The 27,924-nt window shown below is 49.1% G+C and overlaps 1 protein-coding gene across 5 annotated transcripts; it reads right to left on the bottom strand.

Annotated features, from left to right (window-relative positions):
• Positions 1-352: 352 nt before the first annotated feature.
• On the bottom strand, positions 353-27,897 carry ATP1A4 (ATPase Na+/K+ transporting subunit alpha 4). Of its 5 annotated transcripts, none has more exons than XM_054693543.1 (23): positions 27,758-27,897; positions 27,248-27,399; positions 27,015-27,074; positions 25,075-25,278; positions 24,654-24,767; positions 22,950-23,084; positions 22,562-22,679; positions 18,567-18,835; positions 16,328-16,526; positions 16,003-16,112; positions 15,664-15,798; positions 13,845-14,034; positions 13,537-13,709; positions 9,802-9,938; positions 9,257-9,407; positions 8,785-8,953; positions 7,396-7,550; positions 7,145-7,268; positions 5,773-5,918; positions 3,262-3,392; positions 3,070-3,171; positions 831-922; positions 353-642 (listed from the first exon to the last, which is right to left on the bottom strand). In XM_054693543.1, the coding sequence occupies exons 2-23, from the start codon at positions 27,371-27,373 to the stop codon at positions 614-616; spliced, it is 3,069 nt and encodes a 1,022-aa protein (XP_054549518.1). In that variant the 5' UTR covers positions 27,374-27,399; positions 27,758-27,897; the 3' UTR covers positions 353-613. The 5 variants fall into 5 exon arrangements, with proteins under 5 accessions (XP_054549518.1, XP_054549517.1, XP_054549516.1 ...); XM_054693542.1 differs by having other exon boundaries at positions 27,248-27,429; XM_054693541.1 differs by having other exon boundaries at positions 27,701-27,897.
• Positions 27,898-27,924: the final 27 nt, after the last annotated feature.

The raw sequence follows: 27,924 nt of genomic DNA on the forward strand, positions 1-27,924 counted from the left end.
AGTCACCTCTCTGGAGCACAGACTGTGTTGTCAATGAAACAAGGTCTCTCACAGTGCACAGCTCTGGGATTCCATAAACTCATCTGAGAAACTGAAGCGGTTGGGGGCTGAGTCCCCCAACCAGCACCAGAGGTGGGGGCTCCTCTGTTCCTCTCTGCCCTTCCATTTCTCTGATCCTGACTTGACTTGTCCATAGGATCAAAATGGATTCCAGGATGGTGAGAGGCTGCAGGGGACAAGGCTGCTTGATTGTAACCCCTCTCAGCTGATATTCCCCTGCCTGCTCCCGTGGGTTCACGTAGGGAGGTCGCCGAAGTCCCCATGCTCAAAAATCAGACAGACACATCGGCAGACGAGAGCTGTTCAACATTTATTTCTGACCGGCTGCCTATCAAGACAGTGCCCTCTCCACCCGGGCCCTTGGCTGCAGGCTCACCACCACTGCCTGCCCCTAGTGCCCCCATCTCAGCCCAGAGCGGCTGGCTCTCATCCAAGGTCAATCCTCCTAAGCTCTCCCGGTCCAGCTCACATGCCCTCTCCGTTGTCAGTGCAGACCCATACCCCTAGACCCCTCCTGAAACCCGGTGTTCACATGGAGCTTTCGCTGCTGAATCTAGTAGTAGGTCTCCAACTCCAGCCAGCCTGCCAGAGAAGGGACCAGCGTGAATTGGAGAGAGCTGGGGGTGGACAGGTGGCTTGGGGGAATGAGAGCAAGGGGTAGCAGAGGGCAGGGAGCATGGCAATAGGGAACATGGGAGAAGGCACAGGGGGGCAGGGGGCACGCAGGATGGGCACAAGGGGAGGCACAGGGCAGAGGGAGGCGGCCTCACCACCAGGACGCATCCGGATGATGAGTTTCCTGATTTCATCATAGATGAAGATGAGGACGCTGTAGGGGAGGGCGCAGCACCACCATAATATCCTGCAGGAGAAGGAGAGCTGTCAGTGGGAGGAGCTGTGGGGCAGGGGTAGGAGAGGGGCCGGTGCAGAGGGAGCACAGGGCGAGTGTGTGCCTATTGTGCTCACTGGGTGCCGGGCTGTGCTGGGTGCAGCGGGGTGGTGGTGGGGGCAAGCGGTCTTGGAGGAGGGCAGAGCCTGGGCTGTGGGGTAAAGGCCCACGGCAGCAGCAAGGGAAGCAATGATAATGGACTGTGAGAAGTGTGGTGTTGGGGGTACCCACAGTGCTCAACGGAGGTCACATGGGGTTGATAAGGGGACCCACCTACATCCTAGGCACTCCAGGCCACTCCCCCACAAAGGAGAGGTCAGAGCAGGATGGGTCTGAGACTAGAGCCACGGCAGCTTTCGCCAGCGGACATACACTCTCCTCTCATTGCAAAGGAGAGGATGGTGTTCCCTGCCTGATGCTCTTCTATAATTTGAAAACAGGAAGATGACCCCGGAGGGGCTGACCCAGAACCACGTCTATGTCTTGGACGGTCTAGGCCATCTCGGCCTGGACCAGTGTTGCCCTATAGACATATATAATGAACAATCTTTGTTAGCAACCACATTAAAGAAAGTAAAAACAAATAAGCAAAAACAGGTGCTATTAATGTTAATAATATATTTTATTTAACTGATTAAAAGATATTACCATCTCAACATGTAATTGATATATTGAGATTGTTAACATTCTTCTTTGTAATCCTGTCTTCGAAACCCAGTGAGTATTTTACACTGACAGCCCATCTCAACTCAGACATTAACTTTTCGATGGTTAAAGAGAAATGTAGTCTGACCCAAACAACAAGGCATTTAATATAATAGTTGACACAGCTTTCATTTTTATTTTTAAATTAACTAAAATATCAAATTCAGTTCCTCAGTCTCACTCTCCAGACTTTAAGAGCTCAGCAGCCACCTAAGTGCAGCAGTTTTAGGACTGGACGGCACAGGGCTAGGCCATGGTTCGTGGCACGCGCAAACACACACACAAACACACACACACACATACACACACACCCCAAAAGACACACGCACATAGTCACCACTCAACAGCAGCCTTTAGTGTTTACTCTGGCCGTGTTGGGTCCTGGGTAAATAACCACGATGACAGATGGTCTTGGTTTTCAAGGAGCTCAGGGGAAAGAGGACACATAAACACACAAAATAAACAGTCTCAACATTAGGTGAGGAGTTTTGTGGTCAAGACACACACAGAGGGTTTGGGAGCACGGTTATACTCAGCTGCACTTACCAGCCCTTTATGTCGACATCAGCAGCAGCAACTATAGTCACTACCAACAGAGCCCCCACCCCACCCGAGCTCTGCTCTGCTCACCACCTGCGGGTGTGCATAACAGAGACTTCACCGGGGAGCCTGAGGCTCAGCATGTAATGTCCTTGTCCAAGTGCCCAGGAGACTGGAAATTCAAACCTGAGATTGTCACTATCTAAGGCGGGGCTGTGTCTCTTATTAAACATTAATTGAGCACCTGCATTGGACAGAGCATCATGCAAATCGCAGCAAGGCAGAGGAGAAGTGTGCGTACCCACAGAGCATGCGTGGGAGGGGCGTGCCCTAAGCTGGTGGTGAAGTTGGGGTGGGAATTTTGCTTTTTCTCTGTCAATTTTAAATAGAATTTTTTTTCACAACAAACACACACTAAGGGAAAAACAAACCAAAACAAAAAGACACTAAAACTAGACTTGGGGCTTGAATCAAACAAGGTGCCAGACAATAAAAATCTCAGTGGCCTGCTTGCTCAGGGGCATGTGGACACCTATTTGCTTTGTACCTGCACAGATGCGGCTATTTTATGATTGTTTTCAGCTCCAAGCAATCAGCAGCTACACTACACATCGTCATCAAGAGGGAGTCGCTGTTGGGCACCGGGGAGTCTGCCACCTCTGTGTCTGGCGGGTTGCGTCACATCAGAGGCACAGTCCTAACCCTCCCTAAATAGAGTGTCTTTGTGGAAGCAGATGAAGCCCCTCCGTGTCCATGGCTGAGGGTAGTCTCACCATCATGCCCCAGCTGTGACTTTCCTGTCAAACTCGCCATCCCCTCACTGTTCTCACTGTGCCCCCAAGAACCCCCGCACCCCACACCCCTTCCTTACTCACTTGAGCGGGTACATTCGCAGGGCCTTGTCCATGCCTGGAGTGTAGGACAGTAAAGCAGCTAGTAGAGTCTCCTCCAGGAGCCCGAGGATCAGGATCTTGTTTCTTGGAAGAAAGGGGGTTAAAGGTGTTTGGAGATGGGGTGGGAAAGAAGGGTCAGAGCTGGGGGAGGTTGGCATGCTGAAGGGCGCTCACTTCATGCCCTGCTGGAAGACGGAGTTGCGGCGGGTCTTGCAGATGATGAGGTCGGCCCACTGCACCACCACGATGCTCACGAAGAAGGCTGTGTGGCATGTCATCTCCACCACCTTCCGCTGCTCGTAGGTCTGGGGCAGGGGATGGGAATGGCAGAGTCAGGGGGGATGTAGGTACCGCTGAAGGCTACTTCCCTCTCTGGCTTCCCACCCCTGCCCCCCAAGGTCGGGTTAGGGCCCTTCTGTAGGTTGCCACACCCCTGAGCACATCCCCTTGCCCCAGCATTTTCAGGTTGCTCTGTGAGCTCATGTGTTTTCTTAACCTGATTGAAGCTCCTTCGGGCCAGGACCTCATCTTGCTTATCTTTGTGCCCCTATCCTGTGGTTCATTCATTGAACACATGCAGTATGACCCAATACATAATGGCTAAAGTGGCACAAAGGGCAGTGTGGAGAAGGTGGGCTTGGAGAGGAGAGTAAGGAAATAGTCAAGAAGGAAGGTGGGGCCAGAGGGAATGTGGATGCAGGGGGAGGAGAGCCAGAGGATGTGTCCAGAAATCATCTCGCATCCATCCATCCATCCATCCATCCATCCATCCATCCATCCATTCATCCATCTATCCATCCATTCATTCTTTCTTTTCTTAAAAAAAGATTTATTTATTTATGCATACAAGAGCTGGGGTACAGGCCAGAGTTGCAGGGAGAGATGATCCACAGAGACAGAGTGGGGAACAGAACAGGCACACTGACTGAAGTACACTGCTGAGGGGAGCAGCAGGTGAGTCAGGAGAGTTCTCCTGCGCCATGTGGGTTGCTCCCTGGCCGACCGGGGGATTGAACTCGTGCTGCAGAGGCTGTGGATTGCTTCATAGTGCGGTGCTTAACCCCTTGCCCCACCAGGGAGGCCCCCCTCCATTCTTTCATTCACATAGGATCATTTAGAGGGCCTTGGGGAGGGATAACTCTGCTAATTATGTCAGTACTGTATGTCCTTGAACAAAACAAGGTACCAGACAAGAAAAATTTCAGTGGCCTACTCGTTCATAAACACATGGTAATATATTTGCATTCATATGCCGGAATCAGCTGTGCATAGATGAGGCTATTTTTATGATTTCTTCAGCTATGAGCAATGTGTCTTTGTACAGCCACACTAAGCATCATTAAAACAGATGCCGTAGAGATCTGAGAAGGGATCTCAGAGAGAGACCCCAGGGGCTATGGGAACACGGAAAACTATGAGAACACAGACGCATGAGACTGGAGGGAAAATAGCCATGTTTTAAAACATAGAAGGGCAGGCTTATAAATGACTTGTAGATTGGATGAGGAATGTGAAAATAGGTACGACAGAGAGTAAGGAGCTACTGCCTGTCATACCTCAGGCCAAGTTTGTTTTTGATGGAATATATGGATATTTATATTCTATTTAGATTCATTTTGCAAATTCATTTATAAAGCAGTGTGTCCACTGCTTCTTGGCAGTGGAGAGCTGGAACGAAGATGTGACCCTAACAAGGACTTGAGCTGATGATGGATGTGTTGATGGACTGCAAGATGAAGAGGACCCTGGGTGCCACTGGGTCGAAGCAATGTTGGTGGCTGGGAACATTGGCATCTGCTGGATTCGTGAGTCTCAGCTGGTGGAAGCCAAGTGTATATGAGGGGTATCTTCCCAACAACCCCGGTTTTAACATACTTTTGAAAATTTGCATTTAGCTTGCTTTGGAGGCACTATGGTGACGAGGGAAAGAGCTGGGCAGGAATCTGCTCAAAATTCTTGTCCAATTCTTTTGGGGACCCACTGTGGGACTTTGAGGAAGTCACTAAATCATTCCAGTCCATTTCCTCATTATAAAATGATACTAGGCTGTGTGTCCTCCATTCCAGCAATAATTGGTATCACATCTCTCACTGTCTGAGAAATGGAGACAGGAATGTTCACAGATACAAAAAAAGCCTACTGACTCAAATTCTTGAACACATGGTGTTGGTCAGAGGACTTGGAGCCTCATTCCGCTTGGGTGTTTGGAGAGACTACTACAGAGAGGCATCCTCTAGGTTTAAAGAGTTTAGAATGATGAGAAAGGGATAAATGAAGAAAGCAGACTTTCAGATTTAAAAGTGTATTATGTGAACTCCATGGAGGGAGGCAACGTAATAGACGAGAGGACCCAGCTCTTGGTCCTAGAGGCATGATGGTTGGAACCTGGTAAAACAGAAATCAGCCCCCAGAGGTTGATTGACAAAGACTTCCAGGTGCAGGGGGCCAAAAAGATCTAGGAAGGAAAGGACAGACAATGGACAGTAGGAAGGAATAGAAGTGAAGTCGTGGCAAATAAAGAGAAGAGTACCAGCTGATGAGACTGGAGACAGGGCAAACATGGAGGGAGTAAACTCATGGGTCTGGTGCCTCCTGTCTCTCACTCTTCAGAAATGTACTAACCCCCCTCTTCCCTGTCATGTCTTCATGCTCATCAGCCATTCTCGCTACCCTGACCCAACTCACCCACTGCTGCCCGTAGCTGTCCTCCAGGTCACCCAAATACCGATTTTCCCAGTCCAGACGGATGCCCAGAAGATCAAAGGGTTTGAAACCATTTTCAGCCAGGATCACAAAGTAGGTGAAGAATCCAGCCAGAGCCTGGATCACCCCTGTGAGTGTGAGAGTCACAGAACAGGGAAGTGGTTCAGAGAAGGATGTCGAAAAGCAGGTGGTAGAAGGGGTGGTGACGGGGGCTTGCTTCTAACTAGTTGGCGTGTGTCTGAGCAGTGATGCTGAGGGTGCCTGTCCTCAGGGATCCCATCCCCTCCTCTCTGTAGCACCTACCTCCAAGTCTTGACATTTGTTTCTGAACTCTAACCTAGTGAGTCCTCTTTGAGGATTCTTTGGACTCTTTCAACCTGAAAGGGCCTTGGAGGGATTCATTCCCTCGCCCACTGAGTGAGTGCATGACTCCTCAGTGTCCTGGCTCTGACATCAGATGCTTGTCAAGTGCCAGTCCCTGACACACACATCTCCCCTTCCTGTGCCTTACTCAAAGCCTCTGACCCCTTGCCTGGGTCACGGTGACAGCTGACTTTTTGCATGTTACCTACAGAGCTATGCACCATGTCGAGGCTGGGATCCTTACAAAAACACATTTCCCAAGTGGGAAGATATGAATGTGAATACTCTGGTGTCACCCAGGGTCATACAGGTAGCAGTGGAGAGACCAGGATTCAAACCCAGGTCTGCCTGTCAAACATGCCTGTCCTGTGCGCTTCCTCTGCTAGATGTTGGGATGTGGGCCTCCCCATGTCTCCCCTCCCCAGACCCCTCCTTGTCCATCCTTCATCTTCTTCTTGAAACACTTCATTGCACCTGGCAACTCAAGAACAATACTTCCTAATGGCTCTCAAGTGGCATTCAAGGCTGGACCCAGGGAAATGCTATTTATGCCTAGCGCCTTACTTTCCACTGCTGCTTCATCAGGAGTAAGGGCCCCACTCAGTGGACTGATTTACTTTCCAACAATGAGGCCTGGGAGCTGTCTGTCTTCCGCTACCCTCTCCTCTGAGCCTTGTCCTCCAACAACTAGTTTTGGTCCTGTTCCTCCAGAGCCCTCGCTGACCACCCTTGAGTGCAGACAGTCTGCCGCTTTGTGCTCCTGCAGTGGGTCCTGTCCACACTCTTTATCTGCACTTGGGAAGAAGCTGCTGTTACACGTATGCTTATTCTATCTTGACTGGAGTCTTAAGTCAAGGGCAGGTGAGAGATGAGTGGTTCTTTGTGGTCCCAGGAACTAGCAGTTTGACATTAAGAAAATCTCTCCCCTGGATCTGGCTCCAATACCTAGCAGGAGCAGCCTGTCCCACCCACCCCTTCCCTCGGACCGCACCGATCTGTCCGTAGGCCATGCCAATGAGGCGGTGGTTCACCAGATAATCACACGCAGGGTTCCGTGGGCTCCTCTTCATGATGTCGCTCTCGGCTGACTCATAAGCCAAGGAGATGGCAGGGACCTGGCGGATAGGAGTGACAGGGACACAGAGTTCGCAGGGACGCTCAGCACCCTCCCTGATGCCAACTACTCCTGCTCCTTCATCATCTCCCAGGCGCTCCCAGACTGGGTCCCAGTTTGGGTCTCACCATGTCCGTGCCCAGGTCAATGCAGAGGATGGTTATGGTGCCCAGGGGCAGGGGGATGCTGAGGACCACGAAGAGCAGGAAGGGGGTGATCTCGGGGATGTTGCTAGTCAGCGTGTACGCAATAGATTTCTTCAGGTTGTCAAAGATGAGGCGGCCTGGGGAGGAGAGCCAATCTTCTGTGAGGAACAGAGAGGACACACCTCCCACAAACCAGCTCCCAGACGCTACTGCACAGTGTCATGGTCAAAGAAAGGTCTGGAGTTCCCAGACCTTGGCGGTCTCAGTTCTGCTTCTAAACTGTGTGAATACTAATTAGAGCTCTGGTTTATTAGCATGCTTTAAGTGTGGACTCTTTGTTCTTGGATTCAACAAGGCCAATGTCATCTGATCTCTGAAAATTAAGCAGGGTTGGGCCTGGCCAGTCCTTACAGCTGTCTGAGAATGCTAATATAAAAGCTACTAGGAGACCAAGCAGAAGTGGAAAGAGCCTGGACTTGTTCCAACCCCAGGTTCTCCACCAGCGCTCGTGCCTGAGGCCCGCTCACCTTTGCTCTCCAGTCCCCTGTTCTCCTTTCAGAAGGCTGAGTCCTTCCCTGAAGGCCCTTCAAAAAAATGGTAATCCCTCCAGCACTCCCTGCTTTGTGTCTTTCCCATTGCACTTAGCTTCTTTTAATATACTACATGATTTGCTTTATTGTCTGTGTCTCTCCACTAGGAATTAAATTACAGGATCTACCTCTTTGTTCCTGGGACAGTGCCTGGGCACATATTTGGTATTCAAAAAAGTTCACTGAATTGAGTGGATACCAAAAACTGAGCAAGTGTCAAGACCACACTAGGTCTTGTTGCATGGGAGCTATTAGTATTATGTGGACTGTCAAGGTTTTTAGTGAGACAGCTCCAGGCAGACAGCAGGGAGCCTAGTTGCAGGATTCTGGAGTCCCCCTATTCACCAGTGGATGTTGTCTTCAGAATTCTCGCGGAAATAGGCTTAATTTGGCATGTGCGGTCAGCCCGTAGAGCAGGCTCTGACTGCTTTGGGTATGTTATTCAGGCAGCAGCTTCCCAGGGGCCTCCTGAGACTGTGGGTACCCCAGGGGGTGGCTACAACTTCGAACTTTCTCCACCCACTGCAATTCCCCAGAGAGAGAAAGATGATACTGTGCTATCCAGAGTCCCAGAGTTGCAGTCCCTTAACCAAGCGGCTCCCAGCGGTGCTAGCATTCTAAGTGCCAGCTGAATCTAATTTGCACAATTTTGTCTTACGGTGAATTTTTTTCCAGTCTGTAGAGACTCATGCAGGTTGGATGATGGCCTAATGGAATGGGAGCACGTACACAAGCCCCACCTGAGTTTGATGATCCAAACCCACCCGCTGCCCCTCCTCACCCTCCTCCACGCCTGTGACGATGGAGGCGAAGTTATCGTCCAGGAGGATCATGTCGGCCGCCTTCTTGGAGACATCAGAGCCCGCGATGCCCATGGCAATGCCAATGTCAGCCTTCTTCAGCGCAGGGGAGTCGTTCACTCCATCTCCGGTCACCGCCACAATGGCTCCCTGGGAGAAGCCAGAGGGATGAAACCCCATGTCAGATGCAGAACCCATCCCAAAAGGCAGCTCAACCCCACTCCCTGGTTCTTGAAACAATCACGTGAGATTTAGGCCTCTTGGTTTTTCCTTCTTCCAGTCCTCCTGAGATACCAAGGCTCTTGAGACTCCACGCTGATGCCCACCTTAGGATTCAACAAATGCACTCTCTGGAACCCCCTCAAGCCTGCCTTGTACACCCCTCTGCATGGTTTGGGACCCGGCTATGCTCAGGACTCCTGCCAAAGTCCCAAGTGTTCCTGATGCTCTCACCTGCCGCTGACAGCCCTCCACGATGATGAGCTTCTGCTGCGGGGACGTCCGGGCGAACACGATCTCCTTGTAGTTCCGGAGGACCTCGTCCAGCTGCTCTGAGTTCATGTCCCTTAGCTCTGAGCCGTGTATCACAATGGCAGAGACATTACTTCAGGGAAAGAATTCAAAGGCTCATTGGAAGTGTAGAGAACTCACGGGCTCTGCTGCCTTCCAGCCAACCTTTACTGGAACCCCCTGGTTTCCGTTTTCAACCCAGGGGCCTTACTGTCCCTCATCATGCCCACTCCCCAGTGACCACACCTCCTGTTCTCTACCTTTTTCATTGTCTTTCTTTCTTCTTCCTCTGAACCTCGTCCCCCACCCCCACGCCACCACACATACACACTATAGCTGACTTGGCCACTTTCTTGTATATTTTCTTTTGTAGCAAGTAAACCCTGACTCCCTGCCTTCTGTATAGGAGCCTCCAAGAACTTCCCTAAGGGACCTGGTTGGGGTAAGTCAAGAAGTAGGGGAAAAAGGCAGATCTATGTGCTCATCACCTCCTGTCGACCTCATGGACTGGGATCTTGAGCTGTTTTGCAATGGAGTCTGCTGTCTCGGCACCTTCTGAGATGATGCCCACACCTTTGGCAATGGCTTTGGCTGTAATGGGATGGTCCCCTGTTACCATAATCACCTGATTGAGAGGACAGGGAAGAAGGCAGAGTTATCTTTGGAGAAGTCCTGGATCCTTCAAGAACTAACAGATCTCTGCTTTCATTCCACAGTGAGAGGTAGTAACTCATTTCCAACAACACATCCTATAGATCAACTCTTGGGAGTGTATGAGGACAACTTAGGTTCTAGGTTTCCCAGGAATAAGTCAGGAATTTGGGTGTATTACTATACTCAGAATTTAATTGCCCCAGAAGCTATTCTGCTTCATTAAATGCAAAGACAGAAACTCCTACACATAGAACAGGTGGTAATGAAGGAACATCTGGAATAATCCTTCTGCCTAGCAAATTGTCACCTAGGTTGGTACATAGCAGTCTTCATTCCACCTATCCGCCTCCTCCTCTTCCCCCGGCCCCCTCACCCCTGAGTTTCAACCCCTTCTTGGATATCTGGTACCAGCCCTAGTCCTAGCTGTTCCCACCCCAAGGTTGGGGCCTGTGCTCTGTGCTTTCCTGATGTGTGTGCTTTCCTTTCTTTTCTCCTAGTACTTCTCACATCTCCGGTGAGGCCTTGTCTGTTCCCCCGGGGCCCCAGGGCTCCTGGGGAGGCTGTGTCTAGACTCTTTGTTCATTTTCCTGTCCAGAACTTGGCAATTCCTTGACAAGCAACTGTCGAATTTAGGGATGGCCACTTCCTAGGGCCGTGTCCACGTTCTGTAAGTGCCCTCCAAGCAGGTTTTTGGCTCTGACTGGAGGGAGAAGGAGACTCCTTGACTATGACTGAACCATCCAAGTGCTGGGGGGCAGTCCCTGAGAAGGCCAATCTGTTCTCTTTCAGAGCCTGAAGGAGCTTGAGCCTCGCCCCCACAGCAGAGCCTAACAACCTATGTCAGCGTCCATGAAGTTGCCTGGTGCATGTGGGGTGTGGGCCCTCCTCCATTTTGGCCTGGGGGGCATGGAGGATGGTGAAGCTCTGGAGGGAACTGCACAGAAGATGAGGAGGTTCAGATGTGGCTCAGACCAAGCCCCCAGAGAGGCCTGATGTGCCCACTGCCCTGAAAGCTGCCCCTCCCAGGCTCATCAGTGGAGACTGGGGCCTAGCACAGGAGTGGTGCCATCCTGACCCACTCCCGGTACCTAGCCGGTGTGGCCATCCAAATGTTCCATGCCAGTTTCTGGCAGTGCCACCTTCACACCATGCTGGAGAAATAAAACACAGCCCATCCTCCCGAGAGTGAGTTCCAGGGCTCCAACTCAGCACCCCAAGCTGCATATGTATAATGGGAGCCAGCTCTACAGAGAATGACTCCCTTTGAGGTAAAGGGCATCTAGTGGTTTCTGGAATTTGCCAAGTACTAAAGGAATTTCGTTTTCAACCTCTTGGTGCTGACTCTACTTCTGACGTCCCCATGCAGCCCTGCAAACTGTCCCCTTGTGACCCTGAACCCTTGTTCCCCAGGTCAGCCCTGTGAGAGAAACACTCAGTGATGTGATGTGGCTGTGGGCTGCTATTGGGCTGCAGCTCCTGGAGGAAGCCAGTTCATAGTACCAGCCAAGTAGCTTCACACTCCTGAAAGCCTCAGATAGTGGCAAATATAATGGGATTATTGTACTTAAATTTCTAAAATCACACTTACTCCAAAGGCCTGAGCACGGGCTCTGCCTGGGAAATAGCCCCCCGCCCCCCAACCTTCATTTCCTTGTGAGCCCTTTACGCGCTGTCTCAGCATCACTGTGGAGGCAGCTCTGGAAGGACCTGCCTTACAGGACACTGTATGTCCATAGCCCATTCTGTTGCCCTTGATGCATGACATCTTCTCTATAGGGAAGAGAGTGATTCAAAATCACCAACTTTGCCAGATTTCTGTCAGTTGAGGTTCCAGAAAGAGTAAGAAATTGTTGCGAGACCCATGAACTCTGTGCCTGGCTCAGAAAGTTCCTTCTGCGCGAGTGACCCGCTCCAGACCACTGAGGATCGCCTTAGACCACCTGGGCCATTCTGCTCAGTCATGACTGTACCTTGATCTGTCGGTGTCCTGGCCTGAGCCAACTATGTCCCCATCTGGGCGCCCCCACCTGCAGGCACATCTTCTTGTTTTTGTTTTTTTTTTTAAAGATTTATTTTTTATTTATACAAGAGCTGGGGTACAGGCCAGAGGCGCGAGAGGGTGAGAGGATTCACCAGAGACAGGTGGGGAGCAGAACAGGCAGACAGATCAAAAGCACTGCTGAGGTGAGCAGCAGGTGCTACAGGAGAGGTCTGCTGCGCCATGTGGCAATCTCCCTGGCTGGCCGGGAATCGAACTCCTGCTGCAGAAGCTGTGGACAGCTTCACAGCGCTGTGCTCAACCAGCTGTGCAACCGGGGAGGCCCTACATCTTCTTGTTAAAGGGACCATCAGTTCTCAGATGAGAACTGTCCCAGTGGGCAGCCCATACTCACACACTGTTCCTCACCCTGGCAGCCCACCTCACAGCTCAGAAAATTCAAGTGAACCTCTTTCTTCACCATGTGACGGAGCTTCTAGGACCATGCAGGGGGATCCAGACAACCCTGGCAGCCTGTGGATGTGTTATAACAAGGCTCTCCCCAAACATCTCATGGTCATTAGGGGATTCACTGGGAATAATGCCATACATCTATCCCTGGGCTCCTGCTCACTGGCCAATTGTTGAACTTAGGGAGCAGTCTGCCCCAGTTCTAACAGAGAGCACCTAGTTCTCATGAAATGCCTCCAATGACGCCCCACACCACCCCTAACTAACCTCCCCCCAGTCCAAGAATATCATGTGTGAGCTGGAAGGTGTCAATGTCTGATCTATGAAGATGTATGAGTCTTAGGTTTTGAGCTGGGAAGCGTGGGATACAGAACTTCTCAAAATGAGGGCAAGTCTGCAGCTGTCATCCCAGGAAGTCCAAGGTCCACCCAACCCCAGGGGAGTCCCCACCCTGGGTTTGCTCTGCAGCTGCATTGTGCTCTTCAACCACGCGCTTCAATTTCTCCCTTTCGTTCCTGCACATGGAGCTGTGGGCAGCTGCTCACTGAGTCTTACTCACTGAGGGCCAACTCTCAGTCTCTCATCTCTCCTGCTCCAGACCCTCGCCCACTGGGCTCTCCTCTCTCACTCCTTCCCAGAGGTATTTAGACACAGCGTCTTCCACCCCTTCTGCTCTCCACTGCTCCTAGCAAGCAGCAGCCCAGCAGCTGCTGGAGCACTGGGAACGGTTAGCTAGGCTGTGTCTGCAGCTACTGAGCCAGGACTTGCCTCTAGGTCTTTCCGCGACATTAGTGTGAGAAGCACTCCTAGCGCACTGGAATCTCTAGGAAAGCTTTGAAAATGCCTCACCCTGACAGTTTCTCATTTGATAGGTCTGGGGTGTGGCTTAGGCATCCGATTTGAAGCTCCCTGGTGATTCTAATATTTAATGCAAGACAGGATACGAAATACAGAGGGAACCTATGAATAAACCTATTTTAATCTTAAGACTAAAAATGATAAACTCAAGGAAGCAGAAATAGATTAAACCAGATGATTAAACACCTAATCAGTGCAAGGCTTTCTACCGGGGCTTCACTTGGGACGGTGGAGGGGGGCCCTGGAACTGCCAGCTGCTTACCTTAATCCCTGCGCTACGACACTTGCCCACAGCTTCAGGCACTGCAGCTCTGGGAGGGTCGATCATGGACATGAGCCCCACGAAACAGAGGTTGTTCATGGGAAAGTTGACTTTATCTGTGTTAAAGTGGAATCCCTTGCAGAAAGTGTTGGACAGATTCAGGAAGCAGAACCCTGGAGACAGAAGAGGGGTCACGGTCACTTAGCTATCTGTCTACATCCCCATCCTGTGCATCCCGAATCCTAGATTTTTCACATTTCATCCCACAAATAATGACCATTTGATGCCATTCTCCCACAGCCCCTTACCTAGGACACGCTGGCCCAGGCCTCCCAGTTGCAAGTATACATTATGGAAGGCTTCCATCATTTCGTCATCCATTGGGTACTCCTGCCCATGTAGAAGGTAACTGGTGCAGAACTCCAAGATCTTCTCCGGAGCCCCCTTCATCAACAAGACATGGGCCTGGGAGCTGTCCTCCCGAAGATGGATGGACAGCTGGGGGAGGAGAGGAAGCATTGAAGGAGCAGGAGAGAGCAAGGCTCAGGCAGAGAAGCAAGGAACAGTAGAAACTGGAGGGTATGAATTATAGGCAGGCTGTTTCACACCCCCTTTTCTGTGTCTCTTGACCCCAACATGACCCCTCCTGCAGTCGAATCTGACCCATGAGGAGTCCAGTGTGTCTCCTTTCCAGGGAGCAAAATTGTTGGTGGGCTTGGAGGCAGTAGAGGGGTTTTCTGGGAGCCTCCCCCACTAATATCAGCCTCTAAGCTGGGAGGAGAAAGTTCTGTTGGATTTCCCAACCAATGTCATGGGTGTTTGGCTTTTTTTTTTTTTTTTTTGACTTGCGTGGAGGGAAAGGCACTTATTCTTTCCAGCCCAAGACTTTAACAGATTCCTGCCAACACAGAATTCCTTCCTGTCTGGTGAGGATACTAAGCGTCAGAAAAAAGTGGAGAGGAGTTTGCAGTTTGGGCCTTGGAGACCTATCTTGTCACACTGACTAAAGTCCAGTCCACACAAAAAACTGCACATCTGTTTCTCTAATTCTTACTTTTTCAGTGTTCAATGTGAAAATTTACGTTACTCAGTTTTTAAAAATCTCTATAGTTTTTCTTTATTATGTGTTTTTTTATTGTAATTACATGTTTTTTTCCCCTCATGATGAAAGCTTTTTAAGTTTTTTAGCAGATGCAAGCCTTTAAGGTCTACTCTCCTTGCAACTTACCAATATAAAAATACGGGTGCATCCTGAATTTGTGCCATCCTGTGTGGGGGTTACACTAATCTCTGTTGTTGTTCCATGTTTAGTCTGTGAGCTGCTGAATGAGCATTGTTAGGCATTTTGAAAATCAAAATTGAATTTTGGGAGTCTGTCTCATTCCTTCTCGGTTAGCAATTTCTGAATGTCTGATCTTTACGGGAGCACATGAACTCGAAGAATTTCACCCCTGAGCAAATGGGGACACTCACGGAACCCAGACCCTGGCTGGGAGAGGCCCAGGCCTGGGGATACTCCACCGGCCCCTCTTCCTAAGGCTCATATCCTTACTGGGAGGAAATGTTGGCCTTCCTATTCCTCTCATAAAGCCCTGTCCCTCACTCAGCAGCTCTCCTTCCCCCATGCAGACCCCATGGCCCACCTCAGGGCCAGAAGTGCAGGCATGGGAGGGAGGGGGGAGTTGTTGACTAATGAAAGGACTCTGGGAAGTCTTCGTCAGAGAGACCCAAGTTATGGCTTAACTGCCTTCTAGGTCTTTATCACATTTCACCGAAATAAATTCGAAAGCCAATGTATTTCTTCAGTCTTGTGAATCCACCTAATTCTGTGGTGGAGCGTCTCTAAGCAGCCACAGACAAGCCTCCCAGCAGCTGCCAATATGACCGTGCCAGCCCCACATACTCCACAGAGCACTCTGGGGCCTGCTGTCCCCAGCAGGTCAGCGCTGTCTGCTCTTTCTCTTTAGCGCCCCTCCTTGCCACCCGTGGGTCACCTCTGTTAAGGTGAGCTTTGCTCTTGGCTGGTGTTCTTTAGCTCAGGGGGACCGCAGGCCAGGGCAGTGTTCCTGGAGGCCCAGGTGATGAGCCTGCCCCCCGCCATCTCTCCTACTGTTGTGGGTTCTGTACCTGGTACTTGTTGGTGGAGTTGAAGGGGATCTCTGCTACCTTGGGGCTCCTCTCTCTCATCTCCTTCACAGAGCCGTAGGATTGCTCGATGAACTTGAGGAGGGCAGACTCGGAAGCGTCCCCCGTTGTCTCCCGCTGCCAGGATGAGTGGGGATGAGCTCACACATGTGAGCCTGAGGGTCAAGGCTGTGGCATCGGGACTTGCCCATGGTGACAAGCAGGGAGCTGGATGTGGAGGGGTTCCAGGGAAACCACAGAGAGCCAGTAAAGAGGCTTTGGGGGAGAGAGATGGTTATACGCTGGGCCCTGAAGGGCCCTCTGCTCCTCTGGGTCTCACACCTTAGCTATGGGGACTGACTCCTGATGTGCCTTGAAGTCCGCCCTGTTGCAGAGGCCAGCGATTCGGGCCAGGATAAACCAGGTAGGAGAGTCCTTGGGAAAAGTGTCTCCTGGGGAGGAAGACAAGACTTGGCTGGGGGTGGGAGAGTGCAAAACAGAAGTGATTCCCATTCCCATCCTGTACTTTAGAGACACCATCTCTGTCCCCCATACATCCCTTCTCTCCACACATGTTCTGGGACTTTCTCCTTGTCTGGACTCATCATGCTCTCTCAGGTCACTCAAGACACCCCCAATCCCTCTGTCCACAAATGCCACTAATTACTGGACTGATCTTCAGTGGTGTCGGCCTCATGTATGGTCTTGTCGAACCACAAGTTGGCGACAGTCATGCGGTTCTGGGTGAGGGTGCCCGTCTTGTCTGAGCAGATGGTGGACGTGGAGCCCAGCGTCTCCACCGCCTCCAGGTTCTTTACCAGGCAGTTCTTGCGTGCCATGCGCTTGGCCGTCAGCGTCAGACACACCTGTTGGGAGGGGAGAGACTCAATGGAGAGAAGAGGTTAGCTACTCACACCACCCTGCATTTTGGAAATCCGATAGTTTTTTTTTTTTTTAAGATTTATTTATTTATGCACACAAGAACTTGGGTACAAGCCAGAGGTGTGGGGGGGTGGGGGTGAGAGGATTCACTAGAGAGAGGGTGGGGAACAGAACAGGCAGATCGATGGAAATACACTGCTGAGGGGAGCAGCGGGTGAAACAGGAGAGGTCTGCCGCGCCATGTAAGTAGCTCCCTAGCCGGGGATTGAACTCGTGCTGCAGTGGCTGCAGACAGCTTCATAGGTTGCATCTTAACCCCTGCACCACCAGGGAGGCCTGAAATCTGATAGTTTTTATTGCTACTGTAATTTTCTGTATTTATTTTCCTTTTGTGCCCACCTGGTCTTTATGGAGCCCATCTGTGGTTATAGCAAAGGAAATTAGAATGTGGTTGCGGTTCATGATTTATGGCAGAGTTTCAAAAAAGTGTGTGTTCCTCCACCAGAGCATCACAGAACAGGATCTCTATTCTTACCCCCACACCCAGAACCTGCCGCTGCCAGATCCTTTTGTCTTCCCTATACAGTACACTCTTCTTTGTTCAGTTCTGGCCACACCTCTCTCACGCCCAGCCTTTCCAGGCATCACCCATCTTTGACTGTGGTATAAGGTGCCCGTGTAAAAGAGAGTCATACTGATAGTGTAAAGAATGGAGAGAACGATGGAATTGAGAAGGAATATGCTGTCTTGAAAAGGACTTGGGACATCATTTAACCAGAAAAAAATTTTTTTAAAGATTTATTTATTTATGCATACAAGAACTCAGGTACAGGCCAGAAGTGCAGGGGGTGAGAGGATCCACCAGAGACAGAGTGGGGAGCAGAACAGGCAGACTGACTGAAATACACTGCTGAGGGGAGCAGCGGGCGAGACAGGAGATGTCTGCTGCCCATGTGGGCCACCTCCCTGGCCGACCGGGGAATGAACTCGTGCTGCCAAGGCTGTGGATAGTCTCACAGTGCTATGCTTAACATGAACCCTTGCGCCACCAGGGAGGCCCTTAACCAGGAGATTTTTGTTGACTGTAAGTTATATTGACCATGAAGTCAGGTGTGTGGGAAGGTTGTTTTAAAATCAAATGTATGCATAAATAAATAAATTTTTAAAAAAATCAAATGAATTCTTAGGTTGTGGCTATGTAAGTAGAGAATCATGATCTATTTACATAGTTGCACCAGTCCTGATGTTTTTGTGCTGGTACAGCCACACCTGAGTATTATTCTCATTTCTATTTTAAGAAAGATGTTGATAAACTAGAAGCATGCCCCACGTAGGTGATTGGCGAGATAAGAATGGCTTACGGAATGGCTAAGAGAAAGGGTTATCTCCTCTCCCATCTGGACAGCTTGAGGAGACCTCAAGGCTACTGCCAAAATCTGAACAAAGTTGAGTTATTTTGTGTTTCTTCAGATGGGAAAATTGGGACCAAGCAGGGAATCATATTTCTGCTCAACAGTGAGATCTATTGATAAATAGAGCAATCCAAGAATGAAATAAGAGAAGACAAAAAGGGTGGGCTTCTCATCTCTGGAAATAATCGTCTCAGGTGGGTTTTATTCGGGATATTCTGCCTCGGCTGAAAGATTGAATTTATGTGGCCTTTGAAGTCCTTTCCAATAAGATTCTATAATTCTAAATTTACCTTCCTCCATAAGCATGAATACATTGATGCCTGGAGACATTAAGTAACCTGGCTGTTCACCACTGATCTCTAAGAGAGGAACTCACTCCTGGTGACTTAGCATCTAATGCTTTCTGCATCACAACGTCTCATCAAGAAGAAAGAGAAGGCACCAGAAATCAGGGAAGGAGGAAGTCAATGCAATTTGAGAGCAAAATGACTTCACACCTGTGTAAGTGGCAGGAAAGCTCTGCACTTGGGAGGTTCAACAACACAAGAGATAATCAGGACTTGCACTTCTTGGGGTGACTGCCAGGTGGCCACCCGCCCCCTGACCACTCACGGTGACAGTGGCCAGCAGCCCCTCGGGCACGTTGGCTACGATGATGCCGATAAGGAAGATGACCGCCTCCAGCCAGCTGTAGCCCAGGATGAGGGAGAGCACGAAGAAGGAGATGCCTAAGAAGACGGCCACGGAGGTGATCAGGTGGATGAAGTGCTCGATCTCAATTGAGATGGGTGACTGGACCATGGCCAGGCCCGAGGTCAGTGTGGCGATGCGGCCCATCACAGTGGCATCCCCTGTGGCGATCACAATGCCCCTGGCGGTTCCTGTGAACAAGGTGGGTATGAAGTGGGGAGACTGTTGTGTTTGGTTCCTACAGAGAGAAAGCTGTCAGTGGTCATTTACAAGGTGGGAAGTGAAGGCCTCTGAGAGGTATGATTTGTTCTAACATTTAGTTCATAGAAATACAGGGTCTTCCGGCCTGAAAAATCTGAAGTGACTTTGTACTTCTCCAGAGGTGACTGATTTTATGGCCTGTCTTCAAGTTCTTTTTCATATTTCGTCTACATGTCTTCTGGGGGCCTTTGTGTTTCATTTCTTTTTTTAAAAAATATTTATTTTATTTATTTGTGCATATAAGAGCTGAGTTGTAGGCCAGACATGTGGGGGGTGGGGGCGTAGGACGACTCACCAGAGACAGAGTGGGGAGCAGAGCAAGTGCATCTACTGAAATACACTGCTGAGGGGAGCAGCAGGCAAGACAGGAGAGTTCTGCTGCAACACGTGTGTTAGCTCTGTGGATAGCTTCATAGTGCTGAGACTTAACCCCTTGGGTCACCAGGGAGGCCCCTTATGTGTATCTTATTTTGTTCACCAGCTGAGATAGTTTCTCGATCCTCAGAAACAAGGGCTACCCCTCTGCTGTAGTCCTTTGTTCCAACATCCCCTAGTCCTTTTACCCAGTGGTCCTCAATCTGCCCCCTGCCATGAGACATTTGGCCATGTCTGGGCACATTTTTGGTTGTCACAACTGGGATGCGCGGGCTTGCTTTTGCTTCTGGTGGGTGGAGGCAGGGGATGCTGCTACATACCCTGCAATTTACAGGACCACCCTCCTTCCCAAGTGAACCATCCCATAAGTGTCAGAGGTGCCACTTAGGGAAATCTGGCTCTGACCAGAGCCCCTCCCTTCTTGCCGCCAGGGCCAGTGTGACCCCTGCTGGGTAGCATAAGCCATAGCAGCCAGGCCTCTGTGCTTCCTCACCGCCACCTGCCAGAGTTGGCAGGGAACATGCCATCATGTTTGCCTTTACACACACATGGTGCGGGCCACCCACCTGCATGGGTATGCGTGGATTGAGAAGGGATGATGCTAGATGAAGTCAGACAGAGAAAGACAGACACCCTATGGTTTCACTCCTATGTGGAAGGCAAAGAAACAAATGAATCAACAAAACGAAGACTACAAGGAAAAGAATAGTGGTTACCAGAAAGAAAGGAGAAGGAAGGTAGGTAAACTGAGTAAGTGGGGTTGATTATCCAGTGATGGATGGAAACTAGACTTTGGGTGTGAGCGAGTGTAGTGTATACAGATGGTGATGTCGCTGTCTGCACACCTGCAGCCTATGTAGTGCTACAAACCCTGGCTACTTTGGAAAAAAAGTTCTTTGCTCAAAATAATTCTTCCTGCTTTACCATAATGGTTGAAATTCCTACCATTAAAGTCATATTCCGAATCACCCAGAAAAGCAACATATTACAAAAATAGCACTTATTTTAGAATCTTTAGAAAGACTATGAGTTGTTCAACTTTCCATCTTAGGAGGTATTGCCCTGGAGCAAGTTACTTAAAGGCCAAGACTCAGTTTCCTCAACTTTGAAATGAGATGAAAGCACCCACCAAGATGTGAGTGCTATCTGTTTTTTAAAAAGAGCTTGGAACACAGACTCCTAAGCACACACATATTCATCTCATTTCTTTCTTCACTTAGATGAATTTAGTGTCTGCAGAAAGACTATATAAAGTCACACGTATCATTCAGTAGAAGCAGCTTCTACAAACATTGTGACCCACAGCAGCTAATCCATTACCAAGGTCACCTTCAGTTATGGATCTGCAGGCAGTATCCTGCTCAGATAGCAGATGGGCCAGGTCAAGGTTTTTTGGAGTATTCTAGAAATCTTCATTGTATCAGTGAGCATCAGACTGGTAACACGGGCATCACTGAGCTTTGTGAAAGGAAGATACTGAAATAATCCAGAAATATGAGAGGGTTTTATGTGGGGGGTAGAGTATAGCATCACCTCTATTTTGTGCCACTGTTAGTCTAGTGTTTCCTTTTTACTTCTGCTGCTAGACTTCCCCATGCTTGGAAAGACCAGATTAATAATTAATCCCAATGAGTTTTGAGACTGGGTGGGGACTAAGCCTCCCACATCCCAGGATAGACAGACTCCTTCTTGGGGCTTCTCTATACTGCCAGAGAAATAGCTCAGACCCCATGAGCATACATGGGTACCCAAAGAGGGACCCTTGTACTGGCAGTCCTGTCAAGGTGCACTGTGATGAGTGCAGGAGGCAAGGGTCTAGGTCAAGATTAAAGCTATGCTACAAGCTTTCAAAGTGCAGAGAAATCCCTCAGCTCAACAACCAATCATTTCTTCAACCTAGCACCACTCCCTTGCAACATGCTGCTTCAGTAGAAGCAACATCTTGGTTTGTTCTGGTCTCCTTTGAAGACGTCCTCCACTCTAGCTAGACCCTTATTGCGAACATGGAAAGCTACCACTTGTTTTCTTCCTGATGTGAAGCATATACCTTGCTGATTAAACAAACAAAACAACCCTACTTTGGAAAGACAAACCTGAGCAAATTTCTTCTTAAAATTTAATAATAGAAATCTAGTGTTTTGGAAGTTTGCTAGCTTGCAGCTTTCTGTTCAAATTATTTATCATCATACATATTTTATTTACCGGTTGGATTCTTCTTCAGTCTTTATGTTACTCTTAAGCCTTAAGGTATTTTCAAAGGAAATGGTTCTACTACTAGAGAAGTCACTGGCAAGCTGGTCTCAGAGGCATGTCTGTGGCAAGAGCACGGGCTTTGGTGTGGATCGGGACCCTCTTTCTTGCTGAGTTGTGCTCTTGGATACTGCACTGAATTTCTTTGAACCCAAGCCTTTCATGTGTAGGAGGGATGGTTCTTTGTATAGCATTGTGAGTATCAGAGATATCTGTAGCACTAGACTAGACATTCAATTTTTAAAAAAAAAAAATCTATTTCTTACATACCGAAACATTATTCTTAAGCAAGAGTAATGTTTTTTTTAAATTTGTACATATATATGAACAATGATGTAATTATATATATATATATATATATATATATTCAGGGCTGAATAATTTTCTTCCCTTTTGTTTATTTTCAGCTCACAGAGCATCATTTGTTCACTAGCTATATATATATATATATATATATATATATATATATATATATGGAGAAGGAGAGGTTGACATAATGACATAATGACATTGAGCCACTGTTACTTCTTTGGCCAGTGTCTCACAGTACAAGGATGTCTTAAATCCTAAGAGCAAAGCCAGAGAGTATGGCATGTCTGGTAATTCACATTCCAATGCCAATACCCTCTGTTGGAGTAGTAAGAGGCTGGGCTCACATTGGGAGAAGAACAGCCTAGCAGGGCTGAATAATTTTCCTCCCTTTTGTTTGTTTCCAGCTCACAGAGCATCGTTTGTTCACTAGTTAGAATAGCTACAGCTAGCAATTGTAAGGCGCTCACAATGCGTTAGGCCTTGTGCTAAACGTTTATATGTATTAGCTTAGTTCATCCACATACAAATCCATGGGGTAGCAACTTCTATCACTACTGAGCTGTGACCTTTTCTCTGAGGTCACAGAGCTCACAAGGGACAGGGAACTAGATGGTGTCCCACTGTCATCTGCGTTACTGCCTTTAGAAGACAGAACTTTCTCAAGATCTTTATGACAATCTCTGCCTTTGAATCTCAGTTCTCTGGGATGCGATATTCACCTTCCACGCAGTTGGTGGAGAAGAAGCAGATGTTGCTGGTCTCCAGGGGGTTCTCATGGGTGAACTCGGGGGAGCGGGTCTGGGGCTCCGACTCTCCAGTCAGGGATGAGTTGTCCACCTGGGATGGGAGGGAGGATGGGTGGTGAGCGTGGGCAAAAGGATTCATTTATGAAGGTGACATAGTGTTTTCTGCCCCCCCCCCATTGTCATTACTGAAGAGCAGAGAGTGACGGGAATGGACACCCCGACGCCTCATTTGCCCTGACCACGCTGCACTTGTAACTTCTCCCAGTTCTGAATAGGATCATGCTTTCTCGAATTGCACTCAGGTCACTTGCAGCGCCTGAAGGTCATGATGGCCCCTCCCCTTGCTCCCTACACTCCTCACCTTAAATCCTTGTGCAGAGATGATCCGGATATCAGCGGGAACCCTGTCTCCCCCCTTCATCTCCACCAGGTCTCCCAATACCACATCTTCTACATTGATATGCATCTTCACTCCACCGCGAATGACCAGAGCTCGCTGTGGGAGATAGTGCAGGATCATTTCCAAAGCGTTCTCCTTCTCCCTTCTTGCTCCTGGCCTATCACTGCCTGTTCCCAGTCTTCTTCCTTCTGACACCCCTCTCACACACTGGTGCTCCTTCGTGAAGCTCTCACTTTGGCTGTCTGCCTCTCGTGACCACGATGCTCCTCCCACTAATATTTGGGGTCTCTCTCTCTCCACCCCTCACATAGGCTTGGCTAGAGGCTTGCTTTGGCCCATGGAATACGAGCAAATGGAATAAAAGCAGAGACTTTAAAAAAAAAGTGTGTGTGTGTTGGTGCCTGCCCTGTTTTCACTGGGACTCCCTCTGCACTCACTGAGCAAGCCCAGCCAGCTTCCTAGAGGAAGAGAGATGGGAAGAGTAAGACCCACCATCCCACATCCCACCATCTCAACTCTCAGTCATGGCCCCACTCCTAAGAGCGAGGTCAGTCTGACCACACAGCACCAGCCCAGGTCAGCCCAGAGGAAAGAACTGCCAGTCAGAGAAGTGTTTTGAGTCACTACATTTTGAGGTGGTTGGTTAGGCAGCAAGAGTTACCTGAGAGCCTACATACCCTGCTCACTCCACCAAAACGTTTCCCCCAAACTCTTACCCAAGGAAGGAATTAAGTTATGTTGATACCAAAGGGAGAAGAAACTCCTGGGCTATGCTGCCAGAATATGATGGAGGGGCTGGGACATTCGGAGTCCTTTCCAAGTTTCCATTTCCAGCCCCGGGCCTAGGAACCTTATCCTGTTCCTGCCAGGTACTTAAAATGATCTTTTATTTGAAAATTATCTAAGCCCTCTGAAAAGTGCCAAGAATAAAACTGTGCCAAGAACACCTGTATAACTTTTACCCAGATTTACATCCTATCCCTTCTGCTTTATCGTTGGTTCTCTCTCTACGTCTGTGTGTGCGCGTGTGCACACACAAGTGTGAACTGCTTTTCCCGAATCAGGGGAGGATGACCCACATACATCATGACTTCTCTCCTACATACTCCATGCACTGTCCCCAAAAATTAGGAGAGTAGAGCGCCACAACACAGTTATCAGTCTCAGCACATTTCACATGAACATAATGCTGACAGCTACCGTTGGCATTCCGGTTTTGTCAGCTGGCCCGTAAGTCCTTTACAGTATTATTCTCTCCTCCAGCACAGGATCTAGTCTTGGGCCAGCTATTGCATTTAGTTGTCCTGTTTCTCTAATCTCCTCTAATCTGGAATGTTCATTCCTATGACTGTTGTCTTTAATGTCATCAACATGTGAAGAATCCAACCTCCCAACCTCCTTTGTCCTTGTTTAAAAAATGGAATGCTTTTGTTTTAGGACTTCAGGTTATGCACCCTAGATTCAGATGATGTAATTTAGACATAGTTAGGAGTGTCTCCTCAGGACACTTTAAGACCCAACAGAGTACAAACTAAGGAAGCTCACCCCTGTCACCAAATTCACTCATCAACCTCATCACAGGATTTAATTCTCCTGGGACTTAGCAATTGTGTATTTGGTCCCATTCTACACACTTCTCACTGGATCCTCTTGCTCTGGCCCTACCTGAGGCACCATGTTCTTGAAAGACTCCATGATCTTGGAGGTCTTGGCTTCCTGATAATAGGAGAAGCAGCCAGTGATGATAACCACAACAGCCAGGACAATGCCAAGGTACAGCTGGGGAGGGAGAGAAAGAACTTGGACAGTGAGAGACATGGGGAGTAAGGAGATGAGGGGATGAAAGTTCTGGGAATAGACTACAAAGTGCTTTGATGACTAGTGGGGAAGATAAGCTGAAGACTCTAAGTATCCGGGGGAACCATGTCTCTCAGGGAGCTGAATTGGCAGCTTTCTAGATAAAAAGCTAGGGAAACCAGGAGGTTCCACAGCCCCCTGAGAAAGTTCTGGAAACACTACCAAAGGTCTGGGCCAGAGGACCCAGGAGCAACAGAGGCACAACAGAGAGTAGGCTGAGCACACTCACATTATCTTTGACAGGATCTTCATTGAGGTAGAACTGGATGCTGTAGGCCAAGAGGCAGAGGATGGCGCCTGTCCACAGCAGGAGGGAGAAGCCCTCAAACAGCTGTTTGCAGAATTTGAGCCATTCTGGAGTGGTGGGGGGTGGGGTGAGCATATTGGGTCCATCTCGATTTAAGATTTCCTCGGCTGTTTCGGGGCTGTGGCCCTGTGGGGCGTAGAAGCAGGGGTGGGTAGAGAATAGCCAAGAGAGATGTCAAAGGGGACTCCAGCTTCACACTCAAGACTGCCATTCATAGCCCAGATAGGTGTAGAGACCATGAAGCTCTCTGAAGTTCCATCTGGAAGTTTGTTTTTTTTTTTAAGGTTTATTTATTTATGCATACAAGAACTGGGGTACAGGACAGAGGTGATAGGGGGTGAGAGGATTCACCAGAGACAGAGTGGAGAACAGAACAGGCAGGTGTACTGAAATACACTGCTGAGGGGAGCAGCAGGCAAGTCAGGAAAGGTCTGTTGTGCCACTCCCTGGCCAGGGATCGAACTCGAACTGTAGTAGCTGCTGATTGCTTCATAGTGCTGACACTTAACACCTTGTGCCACCAGGGAGGGCCCCCCTCTGGAAGACTTACCAGATAAATGGATTTTTGCATGATGAAAGGGGTATCATTTAGCAGTTTGGCACTTAGCAGGGTGTCCTCAGGAGTTTTAGTTTATGGATTGACTCACACACCTTTTTTGGACACCTGGCTTGGGCCCAATGCTAGGCTACCAGAGTGAGTAAGAACAGCCTCCACCCATGTGGATCTCAAACTCTGGTGGGAGATAAATACAGACAATTTACAACATATCATGCCAGGTCACAGCAACGATGAGAGGCAATGTTGATAACAAATGGACATTCACACATGGACCCTTTAACTTGGAAACAGAAAAGAGATACCAATCAGAGAGATACATGCATACATTATCAGTCTAGCCTTGTGTGTGATTTTTCCTCTAGATAAAAATGATAGCAGAAACTACCAGTAGACATTACAAACTCTCCTGAACCCTCATCAGCCGCGCCCCAACCTTGAAAAAGACAACTTTAATTAAAAACAAGACAAGTCTCCTACGCTCCTCCAGGATACCAGATGTTTGCCTCTAGCCCCTCCAATGAAGAAATTCTAGAACTAAGAAAAACTTACATTTGGAAGACTTTGATGTTTTTATTGTTGTTGTTGTATTAGTGGCCATGGCTGCAGCAGCAGCAGCACTAGTAGTAGTAATAGTGGTGATATCCATTTTTATAGTTAAACCAGTGGTCTCCAAAGCATGGTCTGAGTTTTGAGACTCTTTCAGGGAGTCCACAGGGCCAAACAATGTTCCTAATAATACTAAATCATTTTTTCTCTTTTTCTCTTGCATGTACATTGGAATTTTCCAGAAACAATATGACAGATTTTATACTGAAAATATCTGAGAATCCAGTTGTCTTCTATCAACAAGCTAGACATTAAAGAGGTTTACAAAAACATGAAATGCTTTTTTTGTTCTGAAAAACAATTGTCATAAAATGTTATCTATACTAGTATATAGTGAGTTTACTCTTGTGTTTTTTAATGAATTTAGAAATATTTTTTAATTTCTCAACTTCAATTTCCTGGGCAGTAAACATAGAGAGACGTAAGCCACATAAGAAAGGCTCTTTGGTCCTTGACTGTTGGTGAGAGTGTAACACGGGGGGACCACGGTTCAAGCAGCGCTGCCCTAAATCAGCCTCGCTCTCTCACCTAGTCCTAAACTCTGACAAGGTGACACCGTCATCTTTCCCCAGGTGTGTCCTGCGGGCGGGCTGCAGATGTAAGGACCCACACCTTACAGTTGAGCAGTTTGATGCCTGTGCCCCCACCCCGCCCACAGACTGTTGTTCTGGGGAACACTCAGCCTCCCCAAACTCACTGTTGTCAGGTCCACAGAGTACTTGGTGCTCAGCTCTTCCAGGGTCAACTTGTGGTCATCCTGAGGGGACAGCAGAGTCGTGAGGGGCAAGTGGTGGCCCTGGGTCATTGAGGGGGGCATTTTGGGGAAGAGGGAGACTCTGGCCTGGGTGGTAAGTTCTTAGGCTTCGATGAAAAGGCTGAGGGTTGAAGGGTGTTTCCAGAGGACTTGTCACATCATCCCGGGTTCCTCACCATGTCCGCCTCCTTCTTCAGCTCCTCCAGTTCTGCCTTACTTCTTTTCTTCTTCTTCACAACTCTTCTCCGAGTCATTCTCAGCCCCTTTTTGGAGCTTGGGTTTGGATTCTGCCCAGGAGCCATCCTGATCCTCTATTTCCTTCTGAGCCCTGTGGTGTTCCCAGATCTGGTTAACCTAGCTACAAGGTGGGTGGGGAGAGAGAGAGGGAGCAGCAGAGAGTGGGGAGCGAGCACTGACTGGGTGTGCGAGTAATGGTGGCAGAGGGAGTGGGGACCAAGATGGTGGTGGTTGTTGAAGATGAGGGAGCGGGGGGAAGGGGAAGGAATGGTAAGTCTGGTATTGAAGATGGGAAGGGAGGGGAGTGCATAAGTGGGGACTGGGGGAAGAAGACCAAGAGGGGTCCAGAGGTCAGAGGTGGCCACAAGGGAGGACAGGGCTCAGCCTGGGACCTGAGAGAGTTCCGGAGGGCAAGGTAGCCGATGGCCTTGAGGAAATGTTGGGAGGACCTTGGGGACAGCAGGTGGAGGTGACTGTGCTCGTGGTGGAGAGGCCGCAGGGGCTGAGCAGGTGGGAAGTGTGGAGAGGCGGACTGGGCTCAGGGCATGCTGGACGCCCCCAGCCCCAGGACCAGTGGGTACCTGGCAACAGCCAAGGGTCTTCGACCAGCATCACA

The sequence above is a fragment of the Talpa occidentalis genome, unplaced genomic scaffold (genome assembly GCF_014898055.3).
Source record: "Talpa occidentalis isolate TD23 unplaced genomic scaffold, MPIMG_talOcc4v2.1 talOcc4.12, whole genome shotgun sequence".
NCBI lineage: Eukaryota > Metazoa > Chordata > Mammalia > Eulipotyphla > Talpidae > Talpa > Talpa occidentalis.